The 24,243-nt window shown below is 41.9% G+C and overlaps 2 protein-coding genes across 2 annotated transcripts; both read left to right on the forward strand.

The window, feature by feature from the left end:
• The first annotated feature begins 596 nt into the window (after positions 1-596).
• tspan7 (tetraspanin 7) lies at positions 597-11,588 on the forward strand. The gene is made up of 8 exons (XM_083996235.1): positions 597-740; positions 6,200-6,388; positions 6,727-6,801; positions 6,927-7,022; positions 7,547-7,702; positions 7,924-8,007; positions 8,346-8,431; positions 8,855-11,588. The coding sequence occupies exons 1-7, from the start codon at positions 675-677 to the stop codon at positions 8,412-8,414; spliced, it is 735 nt and encodes a 244-aa protein (XP_083852361.1). The 5' UTR covers positions 597-674; the 3' UTR covers positions 8,415-8,431; positions 8,855-11,588.
• Positions 11,589-20,165: 8,577 nt separating this feature from the next.
• LOC311004523 (mid1-interacting protein 1-B-like) lies at positions 20,166-21,983 on the forward strand. Its single transcript, XM_083996628.1, has one exon. It carries the CDS (start codon positions 20,624-20,626, stop codon positions 21,122-21,124), a length of 501 nt encoding a protein of 166 aa, XP_083852754.1. The 5' UTR covers positions 20,166-20,623; the 3' UTR covers positions 21,125-21,983.
• Positions 21,984-24,243: the final 2,260 nt, after the last annotated feature.

Consider the following 24,243-nt stretch of genomic DNA (forward strand, 5'->3'; position numbering starts at 1 on the left):
TGTATCAACCCCAGTTACTGTAGGCCTATAATAACATGTTTATTTCTGCTGTAATGTTGGGGACTTTAACATGGCTCACTATTGGAGCCCGGTTCAAATGGTCATTCAAGAGACTCCAGCTTTTCCCACTTTGGTGTTTGATTCATTTTCCAGCTGCCACTTGACACACACAATGAATGCCTTGATTTTCAATGACAACTTTGACCATCTTTTTTTTTTCTTTTTAATTGGCTCTCTTGCGTAGCCTATGCTTTAGTGAATACTGGATGGGAATTGGAGAATCCTCACTTGGATGGAAAAAGGGCACCTACGCAGCCAGTCTATCACAACCAATGAGGATTTCCTAAAATAACTTGGGGTGTCCAAACTTTTGCATACACCTGCACCTACATTTGCATACACCTGCACTTACATTTCAAAAAAGTAGGGTAGTCTGCTGGTGCCTGATGATTAAAACTACAAAAAGCGCGTGTAAACCACTGCCACTGAGGGTATAATAATAATTGTGTACTGCTCTGCTCTGCTCTGCTCTGTGTGGTGCGCTGCTCCAGTGACGCTGTGTGGTTGCCTGCATCAGCGCATGGTTGCAACGCGACAGCTCCCGGAGACGTTTCATTTTTCCCCCTCTCCGCTGCTGTTGTTATCACACTGGGTCTACCCTGCTCCGCGCAAGAATGGAGACTAAGCCGGTCATCACCTGCCTTAAAACCCTCCTCATCGTTTACTCCTTCGTGTTCTGGGTACGTAGCTGTTCGGTATCTTATTCTAAATTAGAAAAAAAAAAAAAAAATTATACCCCTGCAGAAAATGATCGCAATCCATCCACCAAATCCACCGCTATGTGTGTGGGTTTTTTTGTGTTGTGTGTGTTGTTGTTGTGCGTGATGAAGGGGTGGACAGAGCCAGCATCATCGACGGAATTATTATTATGTCTGAAATATACGCTAACAGATCGACCACTCGCCTCCCATAGCGATCAACATACGCATTTTTATCGTCTTCCATTATGTAACTTGTGTTAAGGTTACACATATTTTGGCTGCTGCCTGGGCGTCAGTGCTGTCAGGACATTGCATGCATAGCATCATGGTTGTAGTCAGTGAGCGCGGTGGAGGATGTTAAGAGGCTGTCGCCGCAACGATGTGACTGTGTCTGATAAAAGACAGAAACACCGTTAAGGGGCCTAGTCTGTGTGATAAGGCCCGTTTAAAGCCCCTCTTTTTCTGGCCACATACTCTACATTTCGGGGGTCGTTCCTATATATTCTTAAAGGGGCCCTCCACCATTAGGGTTTACCCCATATAGGCTAGACATGGATGAAACGTAACTATAACATTTACTCAAGTAGCTCATTGTAGTGAAGTACTAACAGGGCCCCACTGTATAGCCTATAGTAGTAATAGTATTAGTATGTCCATTTTAAGTTATTTTATGCTTTTGCTTCCAGATAAAGATATATATTTTTAAATATAGGCTATAAAACCCAGTTAAAATATTAATCATGCATTTCAGAACTCTCTAAATGTATGTACATTATTTAAAATGATCACTCAACAGATTCAATGAGAAAATGTTGCTTACATGTTATTGCATCAGTAATAACCATCAAATATGTATGTGTATGTTATAAATATTATATAAATACATTTCTTGTACAGTATGCAATTAGATCTATCAGAATAGGAAAATTGTATCCTGTAATCTTGGAAAAATACTTCATTTAGGCTATAAGTACACATCCAGTAATTCAATATCCCAACCCCCCTAATCTTAGTCATTATTATTGGTGCAACCTAACAGGTTTCACTTTCATGTTGATGCTTGTTGCAGTAGAGGTTGTTTTACTCAAGTAACATATTGCATTTAATTTGCTCATTTTAAGTTGATAGATAGATAGATAGATAGATAGATAGATAGATAGATAGATAGATAGATAGATAGATAGATAGATAGATAGATAGATAGATAGATAGATCAGTTGGCCTACCTCTGGATTTTCCTGCCAGTGTGTTGCGCAGCAAAGGTTTGCTTTCGTTTGAATTTATGAAAAGCTGTTTTCACAATGCTAAGCAGCAGTCTATAAGAGTCATTTCAGGAACAGACTCTGCCCATCTTTTCACTGTATAATTAAAGCTCTTTGTAACAAGTGTCCTCAGGATTTGAGCCAGCAGATTACCCGAATCGTCTCAGTTCCTCAAACTAAACACATTCGGTTGAGACTGCTTCCAATTTTGGATAAATTACTTTGAGATGAACTTGTGAAGTGAGGAGTGAAATGGCATCTCTTTATTCCCTGTGTGGTTTTCAGTGGTTTGGATGTGCCTTTGTTTACCTTTCGATTACCGATTTCCAGTCTTCAAATATGATAAAGCATTCATGCAAGCTGCAATATGAATCTAGGAACACGCATTAGCCAAGCTAAGCACAGTGGTGTGACTGAGATTTACTTGGTTTTGTGCGTAATTTTTGACCACGGTTGTGAGTTATAGGCTCATTCCAGTGTGATAGATTTCTGATAGCAGTCAAAAATGGCCAGAGTGGATTATCTAAATGGAACATGTGCAAGAGGTTTATCTGTCTTTAATGTGTTTAGGACCTGAAGAGAGCTCTCTCTGTTTTTGCTACATGTGGGAAGAGAAAATAGTTTCTGATACTTTGCCATGAGCAAGACCCAGACTAACCCCTAACATTAGAGAAGGAAATGAAATCAGCCTCTTACTTTTAAGATCTGTGGTCATGGAAGCCTGAAAAGAAAAGAAAAGCTTTGCCGTGTCCCCCTCCCCACCTCCCCACCCCCTTGCTCTGCAGACATGTGCCAATGTCATTGATATGAACTTTTATATTTAGTCGAGATTGGACGGTCTCCTAGCGCTCCCGTACATCCACAGCATCAAGTTTCAGATGTCTGAAGTGCAGGAGCGTCTCACAGTTCGCTGGCTCCCTTCAACCCCGAGGGTAAAAGCATGGATAGGGCACTGGCACCGAGCTCGGAGTGGGAGAGAGCAGCCTCGGCGTCAGGCCGCGGTTTCACTGTCATTGGCTGGCTTGTCATGGAAAATGATGTCTTAAGTGAGAATATCTGTGTTGCTGTGGTGCTTTACACACTACACACACAGGACAGTAGAAATGCAGAGCAGGTGGCGTTGTCGGCGTGGTGTCCTCGCTAGCATATTTTGTCATCACACCTTCTGTTTCTTTATTAGGCCCCGGGTAGGAGGGGTGGAGGGAAGAGGGGTGACCTGTTTTAAACTCTATGCTGTAACCAGGGGAGGTTGGGGCCAGGCATTGAATTTCAAACAAAACGTGCGAGAGAAGGAGGAGGAGGAGGCGGGTGGGGGGGGGGGGGGGGCTGCTTGGAATTCAGCAACGAGCATGAAGTCGAAATGACTTGTCCCTGCTCCTTGGACTTGATTTCCCCTGTTGGCTTCAAAATGAACACTTTAGCATTGACAGGATGATTCTTTATTTTGTATTTGGCAGTAGCTACATATTGGGTGGGGGGAGGCGGGAGGGGTGACATTTTGTTGCTGGTGATGTAGGCTATAAACACAGTGAGTATGTTGTCATCCAAAGGACTGTCATCTGCTCAGGCTGTGAGAATCACTGTTAGAAGAAAGAGTAGATGTTATTACTGACCAATCAAATCATCAGTTTGTCCTCTGGCTCAGTTGGGAGGGGATACTTTACATTATAGCTGCAATAATTGGACAATTAGTTGATTTAATCAGAAATTGTCTGACTGAGGATTGTGGATAGGATAAATCAATATAAATGGTTTCTCAGCCCTACTTTAGTTTGGCAACAGGATGATTTATGCTATGAAATAAAACATATTTGTTCCCTATCAGAGACTTTGGTGTGCCATTATTAGTTCAGTATACTTGAGTTGAGTCATGTTTTTTAGCTCGTAGCTCCTTTTTTGGCTGTGTTCACTTGTGAGGCTTCATCACAGATTGCATGTGGTGACCAGCTCAATCACATATTCAGATGTGTGTGTTCATGTGTGTGTTCTTTTAATACTTTGCTGTGGCCTAAAGTTGTAGTATTAGTAGTCCCCCAGAAATCACAGCCTTATCACTTGATTCTGCACTTACCTACTGTACACAGATGCGGCTTGTTTTGTTTTTTAATCTGACATTAGTGTTTTTCAGCTTTAATTTGTGGTGTTTTTGGTTGCAGCAAAAAAAAAAAAAGACCAGATAAATACTTTATTTGCTACCTGCCCATTGACATATGGGCCCACAGGCACTAGCTGGTTAACACAGTGGACACAATATGTCATTATTTACATGACACATGTTGACACATTGTATTAAAATCAATACTAGGTCTTTAGAAACTGTTATTTGAGCACAGTAGTACAGGGGATGACAGGAGGAGGATTCAGATAAAGAGATTAGAAAGACAATACTTGAGATGATCATAAATAAGATCTAGTGGCTCTCACTTCTCACTGTGTGCTTCACCTGCCCACAGCCTGTCAATAATAACTTTTTTATAGGTGACTCTTATATAATAGAAACCACCGCAACACGTTGGAAGTCGACATACAGAGGTATAAATGCCTTAGTATTACTGTGGGAAACCAACGCACACTTGAAACTAACTATTAATCAATGAATAATTAGTTTTTTAAGAACACCAAAAATGAACTAATTACTGCTTGTAGATGTTATCTGATAGTAAACTAGATGTGTTTGTTTAGTTTTTCTTTGACTGTGAATTGATAACAATAAAAAATATACTTGAATATTTTCACCCTCAGGAAATTGTGACAATGTGCAGACTAAACAATTAATTGATAATGATATTGATTACTATCTTAACTAGCTTTTTCTGTAGCTCATTTTTTCTTCAGGAACTGCCTCTGTGTTTTATTGTGTGTGTATGTGTGTGTGTGTTTTCTCGCACTCTAACCTTTTCTTATCACATCAGCCTCAGCTAAAACTCACAGCGTCCTTGTCTTGTGTGCCGTTGCGTTGATAGGGAAATCCGTGTGTGGATGTTTTTGCATGAGCCACGATCAAGTCTAGTCACGTAACACAGCAGCCACAGCGGACGACGTATACTGAATCGACTCTCGCTGTATTTAAAGTCTAAAAGAACCCCTAATTAAAAAACAACCATATTCAGAACAATGCAGCAGTCAAAGAACAGGCAGGCCGGAGCCTGGCGGTTTTATCGAGGTGTGAAACCTTTGCCCAGGCGTTATGTGAGCGCCCTGTCAACGGGGCAAAGTGTAAATGTAGTTAACACAGTCATTAACCTGCAGAGCATGATGTAAGCTATAGTCAGAGCGGGAACATAACAGTCAAACTTAACTTTTTTTTTTCCTTTTTCTCTGTTGTCAATCACTGATTTTTTACATGGTATGACATCAGGTTTGAGGACGTTGTTGATTAAAAGAAGGAAGCACTTCCCGTTGCTGCTGTTTCACCCATGTTGGCTCATTTTCTGCTGAGAGCTGAATGTCTTCTTCTCATCAGTCTTAGTGGTTACAAGGTGAACAGAGACATTTTGTACAGGCCTGCCCCCCCTCCTATCCCCTCCTCCCCCCTCTCTGTAGTCAGAGGGCCTGGCAGCAGGACGGCCAGCAGCTTCCTCTTGGAAGGAAGGAGGGTTAGGATGATGAGTTGGCCCTTGCTCCAGTCAGATCATCAGCAGCCGCTCCACACCCTGCTCTCTTTCCGATGCCAGTAAGACATACCCAGCTGAGACACACGCCGCTTCAGCTGCCTCGTACAGCACGCTCTTTTATCCGCAGCCTTCATTTGAAATGCTAAGAGAGAGAGGCGCAACAGGAGGAAGCGTCTCGCCTCGGATCAAAGAGCTTCTTTGATTTGTCCCCCTTTCTTTTTGTCTCGCTCTTTCTGCATGTGTGAGTGCAGGCATATTCATAAAGCAGGTGATCGCTATCCCGTACTCCTGATAAATTTGTGTCTTCTGTCTGCCATCTCCTCCTCCTTACTCTAATTGCTCTCCTTTCTTGTTCCACCTTGATCCCCTTCCTTCCTCCTTCCTCCCTCCTCCCTCCTCCCCTCCCCTCCCCTCTCCTCCCGGCACGCTGCTAAAACACAGCTATTGTAGTATCGCAGAAGTGCAGAGATAAAGGCCTGTTCCCTGCTTTCATTCTGTTTCCTGTGCTCTTTCTCTTTCTCTCTCTCCAACCCCCTTCCCCTCCACCACCCTCACCCTGTAGATAACAGGAGCCATCCTGCTGGCAGTGGGAGTATGGGGGAAGTTGATGCTTGGCCCGTACATCTCTCTGATCGCCGACAACTCCACCAACGCTCCGTACGTCCTCATTGGCACGGGGACCGTCATCATCGTTTTTGGCCTGTTTGGATGTTTCGCCACCTGCAGAGGAAGCCCATGGATGCTGAAGCTGGTGAGGAGGCCGCAGGAGAAAGGGTGGAGTGTTATGTTGCAGCAAGAGAGAGAGAGAGAGAGGGGGGAGTATTGTAGATGCTGATTAATTAGCCTCAGGTCACATGATAAAGGGAATAATGGATGACCTCCATCGTGTGGAGAGGGATCAGAAATCCAATAGATGCTGCAGGGCAGTTTGGTCGGTTAATGGTGGTCAAGTGGGTGTGTTGGAGCATGTGTGGATGTGTGTGTGTGTGTGTCTGTCTGTTAGCATAGGCAAATGATGCACACAGAGGGTTTTCATGCAAACTATGTAAAACTCCCTGTCACTTCCTCTCTCTGTGTGTGTGTGTGCAGTATGCCATGTTCCTGTCTCTGGTCTTCCTCGCTGAGTTAGTGGCCGGGATCTCCGGATTTGTGTTTCGCCACGAGGTCAGAATACAGTTCACCACATAACAACCTCATACGTCTAAAGACAAAAGCCCCAGAGCACTCTAACACTGCTGACGTGTGTGTGTGTGTGTGTGTGGTTGTGTGCATATATTTGCATGCTGCAGATAAAGGGAACCTTTCACAGGACGTACACTGACGCAGTCCTGAACTACAACGCCGAGGACGAGGCGAGCCGTGCTGTGGACAACTTGCAGCACAAGGTTAGTGGCCGACGTCAACAAGTTTCCAACAGCTGATCAAAGCACATCAGCTGGGAACTGAACGTTTCTAACAGAGGTGGAAATGAATTACTGTCAGCAACTTCCATGAAGAAACCAAGTCCAACCAACAATTTATGCTACGAGAAATAATAAACAGGCACTTTAGTTTATTTTGAGTAATTTCCTCAAACGGCATACTCACTAGCACACCAAATAGCTATTGATCTGCAGCTCAGAATAGACCCCAACAAATACTAACCAATGTTTACCTTCTTTTTGAGCAATGTTTGCAATTACTGCTTTTTAAAAAAATAAAATCTTGGGCTCTGTGACCGTTTTTTTTTTAAGGTGTACATTTTCAATAGGAAGTAATGGGTGAATCTTAAGTGCCACATAAAGGACAATATTGGACAATATGGTTTTTCCTATAACTATATAAAAATGAATACTACATAAAAATAGAAGTCCAGCTTTATCCATGAATTCTGACCTGCTCTCTATGCCTCCTCTTTTACCGCTTTTAGCTGCGTTGCTGTGGAGTGTACAACTACACCAGCTGGTTGGCCAGTGTTTACTACCCATCCAATGGTATTCCTGCCAGTTGCTGCTTTAACGCCTCCGACTGTAACACGGACGACCTCCGCAATGCAACGATTGCTCCGAACAAAGTCTTCCACCAGGTCAGTATGTCATGGCATCTACCTCCATTTCCTCACTGTAAATCGTCTGTGAATGCATATGTCAGCCCGATGAGTGTATTCACACCTGATACCTCAAACCTATCTTCCTCCTCTACACACTAACACCTCAGATACTCTCCCAGATACCCATCTTGCCCCTAATTTGTACATATAACGTTTCCCTGGACCCACTGCCAACTAACCTGCCCCGTGTGTTTCAGGGCTGCTACGAGCTGGTCACTTCATTCATGGAAACCAACATGGCCATTATTGCGGGTGTGACGTTTGGCATCGCCTTCTCACAGGTATAGAATGAAAAAACGTAAATGTATGTAGTATGTATTATGTAGGTGACGTGTCTGTTGTGACTGAAAGTGTAATTGGATTGTTAACATGTTTAAAGTGGAGTCGTAATTACTGAAAACAAACTCAGTGTTTGCAAAGAAGGTCGACACAGCAAATATTGCATTTCATAGTTTGTGCTGATAGCTCAAATTTTACAGGGAATCTGCTTTACAGATCTACTTTATTTTTCTTCATCAGTGCATTTTACTGTAAATTATGTTTTCATTTTGACAAAAAAAACTTTTTTTTAACCCCAAACATGAAATGAACCAAAGCCATTTTCTGTTTGTCTTTATAGCTGATTGGCATGTTGCTGGCCTGCTGTCTGTCCAGGATCATCACAGCCAATCAGTATGAGATGGTCTAGCTGACGTGAAGTGGCAGGTGCGACATTCAACGACAACACACACACACACACACACGCACTACACTACTACACACATGTAGAGGTAAAGGTGCTCAACGTAATTGCTAATGATTATCATTAACTCCTTATTTCCACTCATCACTCATTTTAGTGCCTTCCACATTGATTTAATTTGGCATGTAAAGCCACAGAGATAGTATGATATAGTATAGTGTATTTGGTGGAGAACAAAACCGAGATAAAAGGAACATCAGTATTGGGCTTCCAGAAACACATACACATTTAAATTAGTAGGTTTTATCATCTGTTAAAGTCGTCAGATATGTCAATTTAGTGTTTTTAACTTCTGCTGTTGTCCCCATGAGGCAAATTCCAGGTTTAATTTGTACATAAATAATTGTTTATATATATAGTTTTTTCAAACGTTTCTGCTTTTTCAGGGAGATGAAGAGAAGAAGCAACAAAGAGCCTTGACACATGACAAGAGTAAATTCCCCAAACACACTATCACACGTCTGAATTGGAATTTACCTCCCTCCGTCTCTCTGCCTGTGATCTCAATGTAATATCTTAATGTATCTTATTGTAAAGCACCATTCCTTGACTCACTGTTGTCGCATCAAAGCTTTCTATACCACATGTCACACTGCCGCTTGATGTAGAAGTTGCTCATTAGCACATATCTCGGATCAGTACGGCCTGCAACAAGCAGGTAGAGCGGAGTTGTCTTGACTTGACACAGTGTTGGTCTCAGATAGGTGACTGGACGCAACTTGGCTTCTCAGTTGGACGCAGCATGCTCCTCCGATCGTCATCAGAAGGCTACCGCACATCTTTGTACAGAATGACATCATTAAGCTTGAAAGTAATACTTTGATAGGTTTAGTTTTGAATTTGACTTTGCTATTGCTCACCATTGTATATTCCTATGGTTGTGACATTTTGTGAACTGATTACATGTACTAAGGATGATATTTTAAGTTTATATGAAAACTGAGGAAACTGACAAAGGAAAGAATGAAGAGAGCTCTTAGAGAGTATTTTTTACCTGTAGAAAGGGTAAATATTTTTTTGATATGTTTTAATATTTAATTTAACTTGAATTAAGCATCAGTATTAGTTGCTTTAGCCTAGAATAAGACCACAGATACCAAAATGTGAATTTTTTCCCGATCTCTACTCTCACAATAGCGGAAAATATGTAACTTTTGCCTGAATTTATAGCTTCTCAACTCCAGTTTATGTCAGTTCATTAGTTTTACAGGGGAAGAGTTCATCAATGAGGTCACTTGTTGAACAAATCAGTTACACCGTAGACTGAAGGCCCCGTCACACCAGACAGTGAGAAACTGCCAGTTACACACTTTTGTTATTTAGGTCATAAACAGGACAATAAGTGCAGCACAGTAACAGTTTATCCAAAAACATAGATTTGACTCCCATCTCAAAATGGTTTCTAAACAGTTTATATCCCAACTGAGGAGGAGAAGGAGGAGGTTTGTGCCACAGCAGCAGATCCTTTGCACTTCAGATATGCTCGCTTGGCCAATGTAGGAGAGGGATATGGGTAAATAATATCATTAACCATGACTCCATTCCCTTGTGTCACAGTAAGCATACACAGCACCAGGACCCTGAAACTGCCCTTTCCTGTGCTGTTCCAGCTTTATCGGCTCCAAGTCCCTGCTACTATTATTTCCTCCTCTATTTTGAACCTATCGCCCTAAATGAGCAGTTAGTTGTAGAGAGACAGGAAATGCTGCGACAGAGAGAACTGGCGCCGTTGGAGCAAACAAAGTCAAAGTTAACAAACTCTTTTTGCGCAGATTTGAAATGTGGTAGTTTTAAACGCTGGTGTGACCAGGGCCTGGCTCTGAAATATCCCTCCAACACCCAATTAGGCCTACCTTAAAACATGTGAATCAAACTGGGATAATGGGGAATTCCTTTAGATGTGTGAAGAATGACAAGAGATTTATAGAGAGGTTTAAATCGCGTCAACTCTCACACCTACACACACCTGACCAGCGTCGGCATTATGCTGTGGGTGTAATGGTCAGATGGAGCGCCTCCTCTGTGCTGACATTGGACAGATGTGTGCAAAGGGAAGGACTTTAGTTCAGAGGATCAAACAAGAACTTAATGTGACGCATAACCTCCCTTTAGTAAAACGTTTTAAACTTAGTCTTTTTTATGTGACGGAAACTGAATTCCAAAACGTCACGATAATGCTTCAAAGAGCAACGTAACAAAAGCTGATTTTCTTCTTTTTCTTTTTTTTCCTGACCTATAACAGCACCTTTCAGCCCTCTAGGGTCATATCAAATCATTTGGGTGGTTGAAACCCTACTGTAATTGAAAGCAAAGCCAGCTGCCTGCTACGGTGAGAGAAGTCGACATTAGAGACAGACAAGCGGGACTCCCAACAGTGTTCATCTAGTATTTACAGTATGTAGTGTATCAACATGCCTTCATCATCATCATCATCATTATCATCATCATCTGTAGATATGTATTGGAAATGTAATTTATATGATGTACTGTTTCTCATTCTAATATGCTAATATATATAAATGTTGTGTCAGAGTTTTGATTCCGCACTTTGTGCTAGTTAATCGGTATTTGTTTGATAGTTTATAGGAAACTCGCACTGACAAAATAATCGTGGCCAATGTTTTGTTGAGAGTAACGTGCAACATGTAGTTGTTTCAATTTAGCTCTATACTACTCATCATGATTTGGTTGGCATTAAGTTTACAGTATCACCAAGTGATTTTCTATCTCTCTTTCAGTGTGTGTGAGAGAGTATGTGTCATTTCTTTTCTTTTTGTTTCTTTAGTCTTTATTTGACTATCCCGTCAACCTTGTGTGTGTATTTCCCTTGTATGAGAGGCTTGTGTGTGACTGTGTGTGTAAGAGAGAGAGAGTGTCTTGATTTTTGTCGATCAGTATTTTGTTGTGGCTCTTAAAAAAAACAACCTTTTATTGCTTTTTAAAGCTGTAAATTTATTTAGTGAATGTATGTTTGTTTTTTCCAGCACTCTGAATCTTATTTTCCTCCCTCCAGCTGATTTTGTCCTGTAAATACTAAATTGTAATACCATCCAACTTACACATGGGGTCACCAGACACTCAAAGGAATTGCACCATGCTGTCTACTATTGACTGAGTCACCATCAGTGGTCTTATTATCAATAAATATACAGATAACAAATGTGTTTAGTGTGTGTTCATTTTTACTATGAGGCAGCTCTGTACATGTTAAATATGAAGTCTATGTACCAAAGCTGATGTGAAGGTTGCTCTGATATTAAAATAATCTATCACACTGATCAGATGAAGTCTCTTATCTAGATTATAAAGAAAATACATTCCAATGACTTATCAGTTGTTTTGTCATTTGATGAGTACGGCATGTGATGATTTCAGCCTGTTCCCACACTGAAATCAGGACAAAACACATTTTTAGCATGAGGATTAGTGACAGAAGGTGTTGGGTTAAAGGTTAAGGCGTGTTGAAAGTAGGCTAAGTTGTATGGTGTGGCAGGCCTGCGTGGGCGGCTGGATGGCTGGGTGGGCGAGTGGGTTACAGCTGCAGAAATGTGAACGAGGAGGAGAAAACACACCTCACAGATCGTAATTAATTTGGTCTGCGATGGCCAGAAATGTGGGACTTGCAGATCTACAAGCAGACTTGCAGCTCTTTGTTCCCTGAACGTCACATCACAGCAGTGCTGGTTCTTGCTACAGATAGGACACATTGTACATTGTATATTTATGATGAAGCCAACGTTTCAATTTGGCTGTGAGTGACTGAGAAGGAGGTTTAAAAACTTTGGATCTCATTTAAAGATGTGCATACTTGTTTGTTTTTAATCTGGCAATGACAGAAATAATTCCACAAATTAAAACTCCCAAAACTGCAACTTTACATTTTTAAACTTTGTGTAAATAAGCCATATATTAAAGTGTGGAGCACCTGACAAATTGACACCTTTCCTGAATGAACAATTCAAAATTCAGTGGATGCCAAACTGAATTGACTTTACCTTTTATTAGGAACGAAAAGATGAATAAGCTTAAACTGTTCAAAAAGGAGAAAATAAACAGTTTTTGCCAAATAATGGAGAGAAGTCCCATTAGCCAGCTGCTCATCGGGACAAAAACACAAAGGAAAACTGCAACACTGGAACAGAAGGCCACTGAGGGACAGAACTGACTTAGCAACTAGTGCCCAAACCTGGCAACCCAGAGGAAACAGACCGTCTCATAGGCCTAAACCTCCTCCAACAACAGGTAGGCTAAGGCAGCACATTTCACATTGTTTGTCTTGTTTTGTTTACCGAAATATAGCTCAAACAACAAAACGCACACATACTTGCACTACAGCCCAAAGGAAAACCAACAACTGGACAACTGGAGGGTTCAAACCGTTTTCTCCTGATGTTTATTATTTTTATTTTTTTTTCTATCTCTGTTACAGCCAAGGCCTACTTTTTCCTCACACTATCACACAGACAACTGTAAAAACAAAAGTACTAGTTTACAACCCAATAGTAGGCTAGGGTACACTCTACGCTTTAGTTTAGTGTTATTTATTTGTGTGTTTAGATTTTACAATTGTTGCGTAAAATAGTTTTATATTCCCTGATAGCTAGGAAAGGAGGAAACAAAACTTTATTGCCTTTTTTTTTTTTTTTTTACACAGTTGAGTGCCTAATACCGGCCTCGTCCACGTGATGGCGCTTAGGCATCAGCGAAAAACGGAAGCTGTGGTGGCGAGTGAGGAGGGGAGAGGGGGAAAAAATGAGGCGAAGCGAAGCGGCATGTGTGGGGAGATAAGAGCGCCACACACACACACACACACACACACACACACACACACACGAACAGTCTCTCTCTCTCTCCGTCCGACTCTCCTGCTGCGCTCCTGCTGTGCTTCCGCAACGAGGCCGGGGAAGCGGTGGGAAAACGGTGCAGAGACCGCGGAGGGAAAGAGGAGAGAGAGGGAGGAGAGAGAGAGAGAGCTAACCGGGCTCCCTCCAATATCGTTACGCAAATTACCGGCGGAGCGGCGCGGCAGTGGGTCCGCTAATGGAGCGTGCGTGCCGCTGGATCCCGCGCCCTGCCTCCTCCTCCTCCTCCTCCTCCTCCTCCGCCTCCCGAATACGCTTAATGGGTTGTAGGCTGGAGGGAGACGCAGCCGAGGAAGCGCTGCCTTATTATTACACACGCACACACACGCACGCACAAACACGCACACACACAAAAACAACTCTCAAATCTGGACCGTAGCGTGCATTTAGACACATTAAAGATTAGTCAAATGATGACAATAACAATCAGCAGACGTTTTTGAATACAATACAATAATATTATCCAAAATAGGCCTTAATATCAGTTAGTGACTATAAACAAAGCTAAACAAACCCAAGGGCCTTTTTTTCCCCCCATATCAACTGGCTGATTCAATTAATAGAAAATATGTTAGAAATAATGACTTTGACTTTGTGGCTGGTTGGTCCTCTTTTCTCTATCCAGTGTGTGGCCCCGGCTTTTAGAGAGGAACTGCACTGTTTCAGATTATATTGTGCTCATTTGTTGTAAAGTTGTGCTTTATCAAATTGCTCCCATTGTTTCTCTGTGTCCAGCAATTAACACACACACAGGCTACCCTCGGCAAGGTCGTATTAATCCATCACAGAGGAACGGGGAGACATGCAACTATCACTGTTATGATCAGCACATCTACGAATTTTTTTTTTTTTTTTTTTTGCTTTAATGATAATAACACTATCAATTAGGCTATCAGACTTGTTGCCAATTATTTTCTGGCAATCAGCTAATCACTTAATCAACTAATCATCCCAGCCCCAGTGTAGCCCTACAGGGTTTTGCGGGTGCCTGGGGGAGGAAACAGTGAAATTGCCACGTAGAGTGGAGGTCAACCCAATTTGAGTCCAGTGAACGAGACGCCCAAAGGCCATTTGTGCAGCAGGTGATCATGAGCCATAAGTGCATTTTGTTGCTAGGCGACATCTAGTGGCTGTATAGTGATTTTGAGTGGGATGACGTATAGCGGCCCATAAGAGCCATGAGGTTGGGAACAGGACAGGGTTTGATTCCCAACATAAACTAGTGATTCAGTTGTTTATTTTATCCTGGAGTCTTAAAGCAGAAGTAAGCGGAATGTTTGTGTTAATATAAGTCTTAAATAGTTATATCTTCCGACAGCAATCACTTATATTATAGAGTGTTTGGTCCGAAACACGGGTCTGTCAGTCACTCTGCTCTGCTGTAAGCTGATGAGAAAACTTTCCTTGTATCCTACAACCTTTATCCAATGAGGAGAGAGAACGGCATAAAGGGGCGGTCCTCTCTGCGTGTGCAGCCAAGGGATGCGCGTGAATGTGGTGACGTAGGGACGAGGGCGGGGACTGCTAACTCCATCGGCTGACAGGAAGTTAGCCAAAACGACCGGATCGCTTACTTCTGCTTTAAAGGTACCCTTTTTATTATTATAGTAGGCCTAACCATGACAACAGAGATCATCAAATGTTCAGGAAGTAGTCTACTTTTTCAAAACCTAACCAAGATGTTTTTGTTTTTTTTTTGTAAGCTAGTTGTTGACCTCTGTTGACCGATTCTTTGCATTGGAAGCCCAAGAACAAACCAGAGAAGTCTTTTGTACAAAAGTAGTAGAATTTACTCAGGTCACAGATAAAGTACATCAGCGCTGGACTCGGAGTGACAGAGCTCATGAGATCTCCAACATGTGTGTGTGTTGTTGTTCAGGCGTGTATCTAATGCAACAAACCTAACTGACAGACTAAGAGAACTCAGCAGTTACATTATGTCCTTGTTTATCAGGCTAGGGTCATACTATCTGGCTTCATGTTCACATCAGGTTATGTGCGTTCAAGTACTAAAACAGAATACATGATATCTCAAAACATACATCATGTCATTCAAGTATTAAAACAGAGTACATAATATCCCAGAACATATCCAATTGTAACACCTCGTGGCTCTAGGTATAGGAGGTCAGGTTGATCCCGAGGTCATGGGGTCAAGTCTACCAATCACAACAGAGAGTCTCAGAGCCTGTCTCCTGATTGGCTGACTGTGTTATTAACACTGAACGAAACCAAATCCTGTACAGTAGTCGGGATGGTGGGTCTGGGTGGGCGGGGCTCGAGGCCTTTTGTGGTGACATCACAAAGTAACAGAAGTCCTGACGTTTCATTTTGAGACTCAGGTCCTGAATAGAGGCTGTGTATTTATTTCTCTGTGTACTGAGGCTTTGATACTTTCTACTACTTGATTGTCAAAACAGACACATACATCTCAATTTAAACAATATGGTACTTTTAAAACTTTGAGAGGGCAAGTCCTGCTTTTATAGTTTGAGTACAGTTTCAGTGTCACATGTAGAGCTGCTGATGTGCTCCACCGAGAGCTGCTTTGTATTAAATGGAAGTTTAAAATTCTATTAAATCTATGACAAGAATAACTGCTTTAATATGATCATCTAATGAATTTGAGTTTCAAAAACTTACAGAGGGAGTACTTAAGATTTCTCTCCTTCAAACGCACACACATGCACACACCCTGTTTGAGTCCTTAGTGATTCCTCATTTATTACCTAATACAGTAATATATTGCGGCCCGCCCGTCCCACACCACTCCTTTCTTTGTGATATGAGCTGTTGTCACTGTTGTTGTCCCAGCTGCCGTTGTTATAATTACTGTTGCTGCTTTGCCACGAGCCTCCCTGCTGAACCCAGACACCCCTGCCTCACACTTTTCAGTAACATGCAGTTGTGATGACAAGTACTAGAGTTCCCACTCAAGATGCCTGTTCCTATAGTGCAGCAACCCACCCCTCTGCCTCCCTGCCTCCCTCCCTCCGTCTCCACCACCACCACCTCCTTCTCCACTTCCTCTCCCTTTCCCCTCTCGCTCTTTGAAGCCTTGTGGGATGATGATGACACCCGCCGTAATCGGTGGATGCTCCGCTTCTGACATGACACACAATCGAGAAACCCTTCCGAACTGATCCCGGTTTCATTGTTGCATTCAGGCACGGTGCGTCCTCTGACAAGTGGAGAGGCCTATCACAGGAGAATAGAGGAAGTCAGTGAGGTGGGGCCTTGATTGACAGGCCTGTTGAGAAAGCAAAGCCTAGCTCCTGTTCTTATCTAATCTCTGCTCGGCAGGGGTTCACATTTGCTCCGCTGACCTGCTTTTTTTTTGTTTTGTTTAAGTGAAACCACTTAGAAATCTGGGATCAGCTAATCTTCACAGGGGGGTGTTAGGGGGTGGGGGGATTAGTCTGTTTGTGTTTGTATGGCTTTGCGTCCCAGGTATAGATTTTGGGATAGAGTTGATCTAGATGGAGTGGGACGGGAACCAGGTTTAGTTACTGCACTTCAGTGTGATTTTGAGGTTCTTGATTTACTGTTTCGTGCTACCTCATATTCCTACTGCATTTTCAGTGGAAACAATGTTCTTCTTACTGCGTTTGTTTGATCAATGTACTAACTGGTTATGTTGCACCTTGAGCTGCAACATTAAAATGCAGTTAAATGCAGTGGTAACAATTTAATAGTGTGTTATATAAGAATTAAACATGGATAGGAACTAAACAGCACACTTGGGACTTTTACTGATTTGTATTTTCACACTGAGATAATCCCACTTCAGATACTACTTCTTCCACCCGATGTAATTGAATACTGCATTTAGTGCCATATTTGTACTTTGATTTAGTATTTCAGCCTGAAGCTGCTTTATACTCAACTCAAACTCAAATGGAAACACTCAACCTTTTACTCAATGATATGACCGTTTTAGTTGTTTTGTAGATTGTTAAAAAACATAAATTAATAGAATATTCTTCACTGTTTTAGATTTAATAGTCCTCTATACTGTAGCTGTACCACAATCTAAAAAATTAAAAGGTTGATAGAGCCCAGTCTACCCAGATAGTACCTTTTCTATTAATATTGATATTTTACACATGATTAAGTCAGTTAAGGTGAATATTTCTTCAACCACCGGCTCCAAAACAGGGACTTATATTAGAAAGAAAAAGAAACAAGAAATTTAATTCACTTCATTTGTAAAGCACCAAATGATAATTTACAATATCTCAAGACACTTTACATGGTAAGGTAATGGAAACGATTTAGTGAAACCCCTTAGTGCCCACAAAAAGCAGCACTTTGTAACAGGGAGGAGGAAACATTTCTCTTAAATAGGAATAATACAAAACATTTTCAAGCATTATAGGACTCTGCCTGGACCGGTTGGGTTTGAGAGGAGAAAGGGGGAATGGGGGAGGAGAGACCTTGAACAGCGGTATGGTAACCATGACAGTAGAAATACCACGTACCAAGAAGTGGCGGAAGTAAGAAAGGACAGGACAGAGAGAGAGGAGAGGAACTCACCCAGCAGGTTTTGCCGTTCATTTTCACATTCTCCCCGTTCTTGCTGAGCGACAATTTTTTAACAGTGATTCATTTCTGGTATCTAGTACAAACTGTACCCATAGACACCACTTCCTGGGCATGGAGTATCACTATATACCATAATAGGTCAGCCTCCTCTTACCTCCCTCCTTCTTTTTTTCTTATCATTCTGATGAGTCTATCCTGGTATGTAAAATGAAGCTATTTTAATCTTCATTGATAATAATTAGTCAGACAGAATCATAGACACATTGATTTCTTTTTTTGTTGTTGATGGCAACACGGTGCACAACATGTTGTGCGGTTTCAGTCTGATGGGAAATCAGGGAAGTGTTTACAAAAGCTCAGATTTCAGACAGAGCATGCACCTCCACCATGGGGTGGACATGCACAGCAGCTGTGCGGGTGTCCCCCCCTGTTTACCAGCAGCTATAGTTAGAAGAGTAGGGGGTGGGAAATCAAGTACCCACCATCACTGCTGGAAACCGGCTGGTGCAACAATGTGGTTTTAAATGTAATCTTGTCAGTATACTGCAGTTGCAAAGACAAGTTACCCCAAGGGAAAATTACCAGGCCAGAAGTATTACTGTAGGGACCGCTGGTGATAATGTGGTGCTCGATAAAAAAGTGAACTTGCACTTTTACGACATTTCCATTTCCACTTCCACTTCCAAGTTTATCTCATCACTGGGAAACTGCAACAAGGATATATATTTGGAGATACTCATTGACATGGCACCAGATACTTCACTGTTTCACCACCATTTTAAGACATGTTGAATTATTGATACAGTGTTTTTCTATCTTAACTTGTCTATGTGCTGAATGTCAATGGATCTCCTGGTATGTTTTCATAGAGCTTTCCTAAAAATGAACCAAACTAAGGAAAAAGTATAGCAGGAACAACACCAAAGACATTTAAAGGGTGACGACTTTATAGGTAACTTCCACCTCCATGGCACTTCATAGTTGCTCCTATAAATATTATACCCAACTAATGACAGATTAGGATTTTGTATTGAATTGATTAGGATTAAACTTAAATTCCCAAACATTTCTGGCATATTTCAGATTCCCACCCAAGGAAAAATAAGGAGCAGTCTCAGGGGAGCAGAGGAGGGCGGGTTGATGCCAGCCCAGGAGAGGCAGACATGCAGCACATGTAGTTGTGTGTGAGTGAATCAACGCTGAAAAATTACAAACATTATGAAAATATTATCGACAGATTGTTAACAGACGTGAAGAATGTGGATCTGTGAGGAAGTCGAGCAACTTCTACACTGATAATAAAAAAAAAACAGTGAGCCACACAGAGATTAAAATCTTCAGGTCTATTCACAGAGGATGAATCCACTTGTGTGTCAGTGATGTGTTTCCCCGTCTCCCAAACCACTAATCATCTCACAACCCCTCAGATTTATCATCTGTCGCCCAGGTTGAGACTCACTGGACTGAAATACCCAACTGTAAGCGAGGAAGTTAAAATTAGCTCCAGCTCAACCAGCTGCAACAGTGCTGCCTGTCAAAGCTTTGACTGATCAGTCTAATAATTACCTACAGTGCTTTAATTATCAGAGGGCATTTGTTTCTGCAGAACCAGTGCTTTTACTTTGCAGTATCTACTTTAAGTAGTTGACCCTCTGCAGTGATACTCTGAGGAGAGATAATGGAGTGTTTTTACATTAGTGGTGTGCCAGGCAACTTTTTTTTTTCTCTCTTTTCTTTTTTAACCACAATGGCTCTCCCAGTGCAGGGGGCGACACCCTGAAAGTCAATCCAGCCTATTCAAGCAATAATTATTCAAAAGCTCTGAAACCTCGACCACGTGTTGCGCTTGTTTTTCTATATGTGAGGGAGACAAGAGCGGCCTCCTCATTGGTCCATCGACGGCTCAGCCCCGCCTCGGTTGCGCACACGTCCATCTGATTGGCTTTGGTGGAAGCCGGAGCAGTGGGCTGATGGCTTGTGCCATGAATATGCATGACACCGGTCTGCTCGGTCAGGCCTCACCCTGCCGGTGCCTCTGACTGGCTCATTGGATCAGAATGTGGGATGTGGTGATGCAATGCCTGTCATCCCTTTCACCGGAAGACAACACATAGCACAGATGTATAGTATAGTACTGCATGTACAGTGATATTTGAGATAACACCGTGTTCTGTGCGTAATTACGCGCGGTGAAAAATTGAAGATTGGGAGAGAGAGGAGATTTGTTGTTTTCTTTGCGGGGATTTATCCATTTCCGTGGAGTTGGTGATATCTAAACAGTGGATTTGAAGCCACTCCTCCCCCCGATAGAGAATGTGCCAAACCTCTGGGCTCAACTGAGTGCTATTACAGGTCGTTTGGGTCCGGTTACAACTGCAGTGGGATAACCTGACAAACAGGTCGTGTCACCGCCTTAACAGCTCCGAAACCATCTGCATCTGAGGCTATATAAGGACGCGCCCGTCTTCCCACAGATCAGAAACAACGACAAGGGCACAAACAAGCAACTCACCAAGAAGGAAAAACTCAAGAACCGTGCCCAACTGACCTACCGGCACAGCTCGCCTGATTTACAAGACAGCCAATCCCTGACGCAGCATTACAGACAAGCAGCCGCTTCTTTAAGCCGATCAGCCGAGAATTAAACCAGGACACTCGCGGAGGAGAGTAAACAACACAAGAAACTCGGATCTTCGCTTTCACATCTTTTCCTGATAGAAGAAAAAAGACAAACAAACTCTCGCCAAGATGATGATGCAGCTGGCCGAAACCCCCAAACAGAAAAACTCTCTCTTCACCGCCATGAACCGCTTCATCGGCGCCGTGAATAACATGGACCAGACCATCATGGTGCCCAGCATGCTGCGGGACGTCCCGCTGGATGAAGACAGAGAGTTGAGCTCCCTGAAATCGGACATGGACGAGGGGGACATGTACGGCTACTACCAGCTGCTCAAGTCCATCCGCACGGACATCGAGTGGGGAGTCCGGTGCGCCGCCGCCGACGAGAGGCGAAAGGAGAGCATGAAGATCACCCGCATGAACTCCTCCGCATCCACCTCCTCCGCATCATCATCAGCATCCTCGATATCCTCCGACGATGACGAAGAGGAGGATGAGGATCTGGAGAAGCAGTTCCAGTACCATCTGACCGGGCTGCAAGGCGTGCTGTCCAAGCTCACACTGCAGGCCAACTGCCTCACCAAGCGCTACAAACAGGAGATTGGCATCGGAGGATGGGGCCAGTGAAGGTCTCGACCCCAACAACAGAAACTGGAAGCCCACATTACTCTTTGTTTTGTTTTTTTGTTTTTTATTTTTTACATGAACTGGCTTAAACTGACTTATCAATAGGCCTCTTTGCTGCTGCTGTGACTACCGGAGACATTTATGAACAAACATTGGAGTGGTAGACGGAAAGGCAGCTTATTTTCTGTCTATACAGGCCTACATGGTGTTGGTCTACTCTGTGGTACTGTAGATGTGTTGATCATAAAGAAAGCATTTGTGTACTTAACACCAAACCCGTATGTTTTGCACTCCAGAGTGTTGTACACATTATGCATTCAGTTCCTGAGATACGCAAATGAAACATATTTAAACCATTATTTAATGTATTTATTACCTCACATAATGTATTATGTTCGAGAGCCAAATGTTATTTCAAAGATGGGAGAGGGAGTGGACCTACAGGACCTGTCATCTGAACACTGGCGTACTGACAAAGGATTTGGCATCCTGGCTGTGATGCTGATGATGTTGGTGTGTTCTGATGTATATGTCCGTGTATGACCAGTGCTCCTTCAAATCTAATGTGTCTGTGTCTTTAAATTGTGCTTTGCATGGAAGGAGGCATATGCTTGCTGCAGCTGCCCATGATCTCCTCATGTCCTACATGGTCAATGAACTGGAATCAACTGATAATTCTTCTTGCACAGAGAATAATGACGGTTTCCACGAGATACATTGTTACTATTGTCATTTTATTCGGTAATATTGAGGATATTACTGGATATGTCCATCTGTCAAATATAAGCAAATGCTTTTATATGCACCACTTTTGTATTGATAATATTTGTTTCTAAAATAAAGCTTTTATATGAACTTACTCAGTTTGTTGTATGTGATCTATTTCATGAATTCAGTTATACTAAACAGCACAGAAATGTAGTTAGACCTTATTGAATGCAGGGTTACTAAAGGGAATATCACACATGCATTCATCAGATCTTTAATTCAAAAAACATTCTGTATGCTAGACAAAAAACAAGTTTTATACACCTTAATATCTGTAGGCTTCTCAGTTTACATTTACCACTCATGCTGTCACATTGTTTCTATAGGACAGGGGATGTTTGGAGTGAACAGTCATTTCATATCATCTGTCGCTGACATAATCTGACATATGGGCAGCATATCAGACATTTGGAAAGGAACAACCAGACTATACATAACAATCTGACAAAATGTCAGACACAACATGAAAACAGGACAGGCACACCGTGTCTGTTCTTGGGAGTTAGTATTTCCGGCTGCTTCTCCTCCTAAGCTTTGAAAACAGGTGATGTAATGATTGCCATGCAGAGGCAGCATGTAAACACTTGCAGAGTTGCTCACAACTGTTGCTCTCTTCATGTCAACTGCTGTTCAAGAGTTTTGTCTTATTTCACCTCTAGACATTTAGTTTCATAATGGGGCTCTTTGATTTCTATTTTGTTTCTTTTAGGGATTATTTGAGTTTGAGTGACACCCTGTTGAAGGAGAGAGACAGTTTATGACAATCATATTGTCTGTATTCTCTAAAAACAAAGTCAACTGGAAACGGCATCACACCATGGTACAAAAACAGTATGGAGCATTTGCTGAAATAGAACATTTATAAATAGAAAGGCGTCACTTAGATGTAAAGAAGTTAAAGGTGTTCAAATGGGGAGGTATATTTAGCATTACCTACAGGAAGAGGAATGTTGTCTGTCAGTTAAGCTGCAAGCGGCAACACCTTGAATGTAGAGCCTGTTAAAATATGTAAAAGATCCATTTTGAATGCATGCAAACCCATTTAATTCTAATTTCTGCTCATCTAACGTGCCAGATAAATACAGTACAAGACAGTTATTGCACTCTAACTCAACCTTGTTTGATTTGAATCAGCCTTTCATAGTAAATATATGGTATTATAGATACATATATGACAAATATGCACTGGAATGCACTTGTGTTTTACTCTAACAATTATGTATACATTGTCAAGAGGGAGGTTAATTCTGTTCTGTGCACTCATGCATGTGTGTTGTTTTATGTAATATCTTTCCAAGTGGAAAAAAGAAATAAAAGATTTCACTGTTGCCCGAGTAACTGACAGTGACAGTCTCAAAGGCCAATGGGTGCAGCTGGAGTTTCACTGTCACAATAGGTCTATAGAGTGCAACACACCCACTTGCTGCTTTAATTTGCTCTCTCCCTTTCTCTCTCTCTCTCTTACACACACACACACACACAATACATAGCGATAAAAAGTGAGATAAAGATAATCAGAAATGAAACACAATGAGAAAAACGTGCAACCGTATCTTATTAGTTGTGTGAAGGGTGCTTTTTCTCGACGGGCAGACCAAAAGAAGAAACAGAAAGTCACTTTAATACATTCATGTACAGTCTGTAGGCCACAACTGCATCAGTTTATATTGCATTTTGTAACATTTCTTCAATAAGTTGCCATAATGTTGGAAAGAATTGGATCCATTATGGGAAAAATTTCCTTAAAATGTCCACTAACCTTCGACTAATGCAGTCTAACAAAATGCAGCCTGTTGTCTAAAGTCTAGATTAAGAACACTTATCTTTAAAAGCCAGCCATGTTCTTCAAACAACTTTAAAGCAACACACCTTGAAGGTTCTTTGTTTTTCTCTCTGATTCAGAGTGTTTACGGGCAGCCACACCACTGTCCACATTTCGGACAAAGGTTACGTGCCTATCTGCATTTCTCTGTGAATGAGGTTGCTGGTTTCTAAAAACATCCAACTGAGATGATCCTATCATTAACCTTGAGGTGAATGCTGCGGGCTGTTGTTAAACAGCTTTTACTTTGTGTTTTACCAACCCAAACAGTGCTGCTGCCTTGAGCTGTCACAATGTCCTGTGTTTTAGTCACACACATTTCTATTTGTATGTTTATTCAATTGAAAACAGAAGGTTTTTTCTTTTTCTCCATTTTTGAGCAGCTGAACTTTTAACCAATGCCAGAGTAACCTACCATTTTATATCTCACTGTATGTATTGTATTTTGGAGAAGTAAAGTGAAGTAAAGTCACAAAGTAAAGTTTTTTTTTTTAACATATCTTTATTGGTTTTTATATTCATACAACAA

The sequence above is a fragment of the Trachurus trachurus genome, assembly GCF_905171665.1.
Source record: "Trachurus trachurus genome assembly, chromosome: 21".
In the NCBI taxonomy this organism is placed as follows: Eukaryota; Metazoa; Chordata; class Actinopteri; order Carangiformes; family Carangidae; genus Trachurus; species Trachurus trachurus.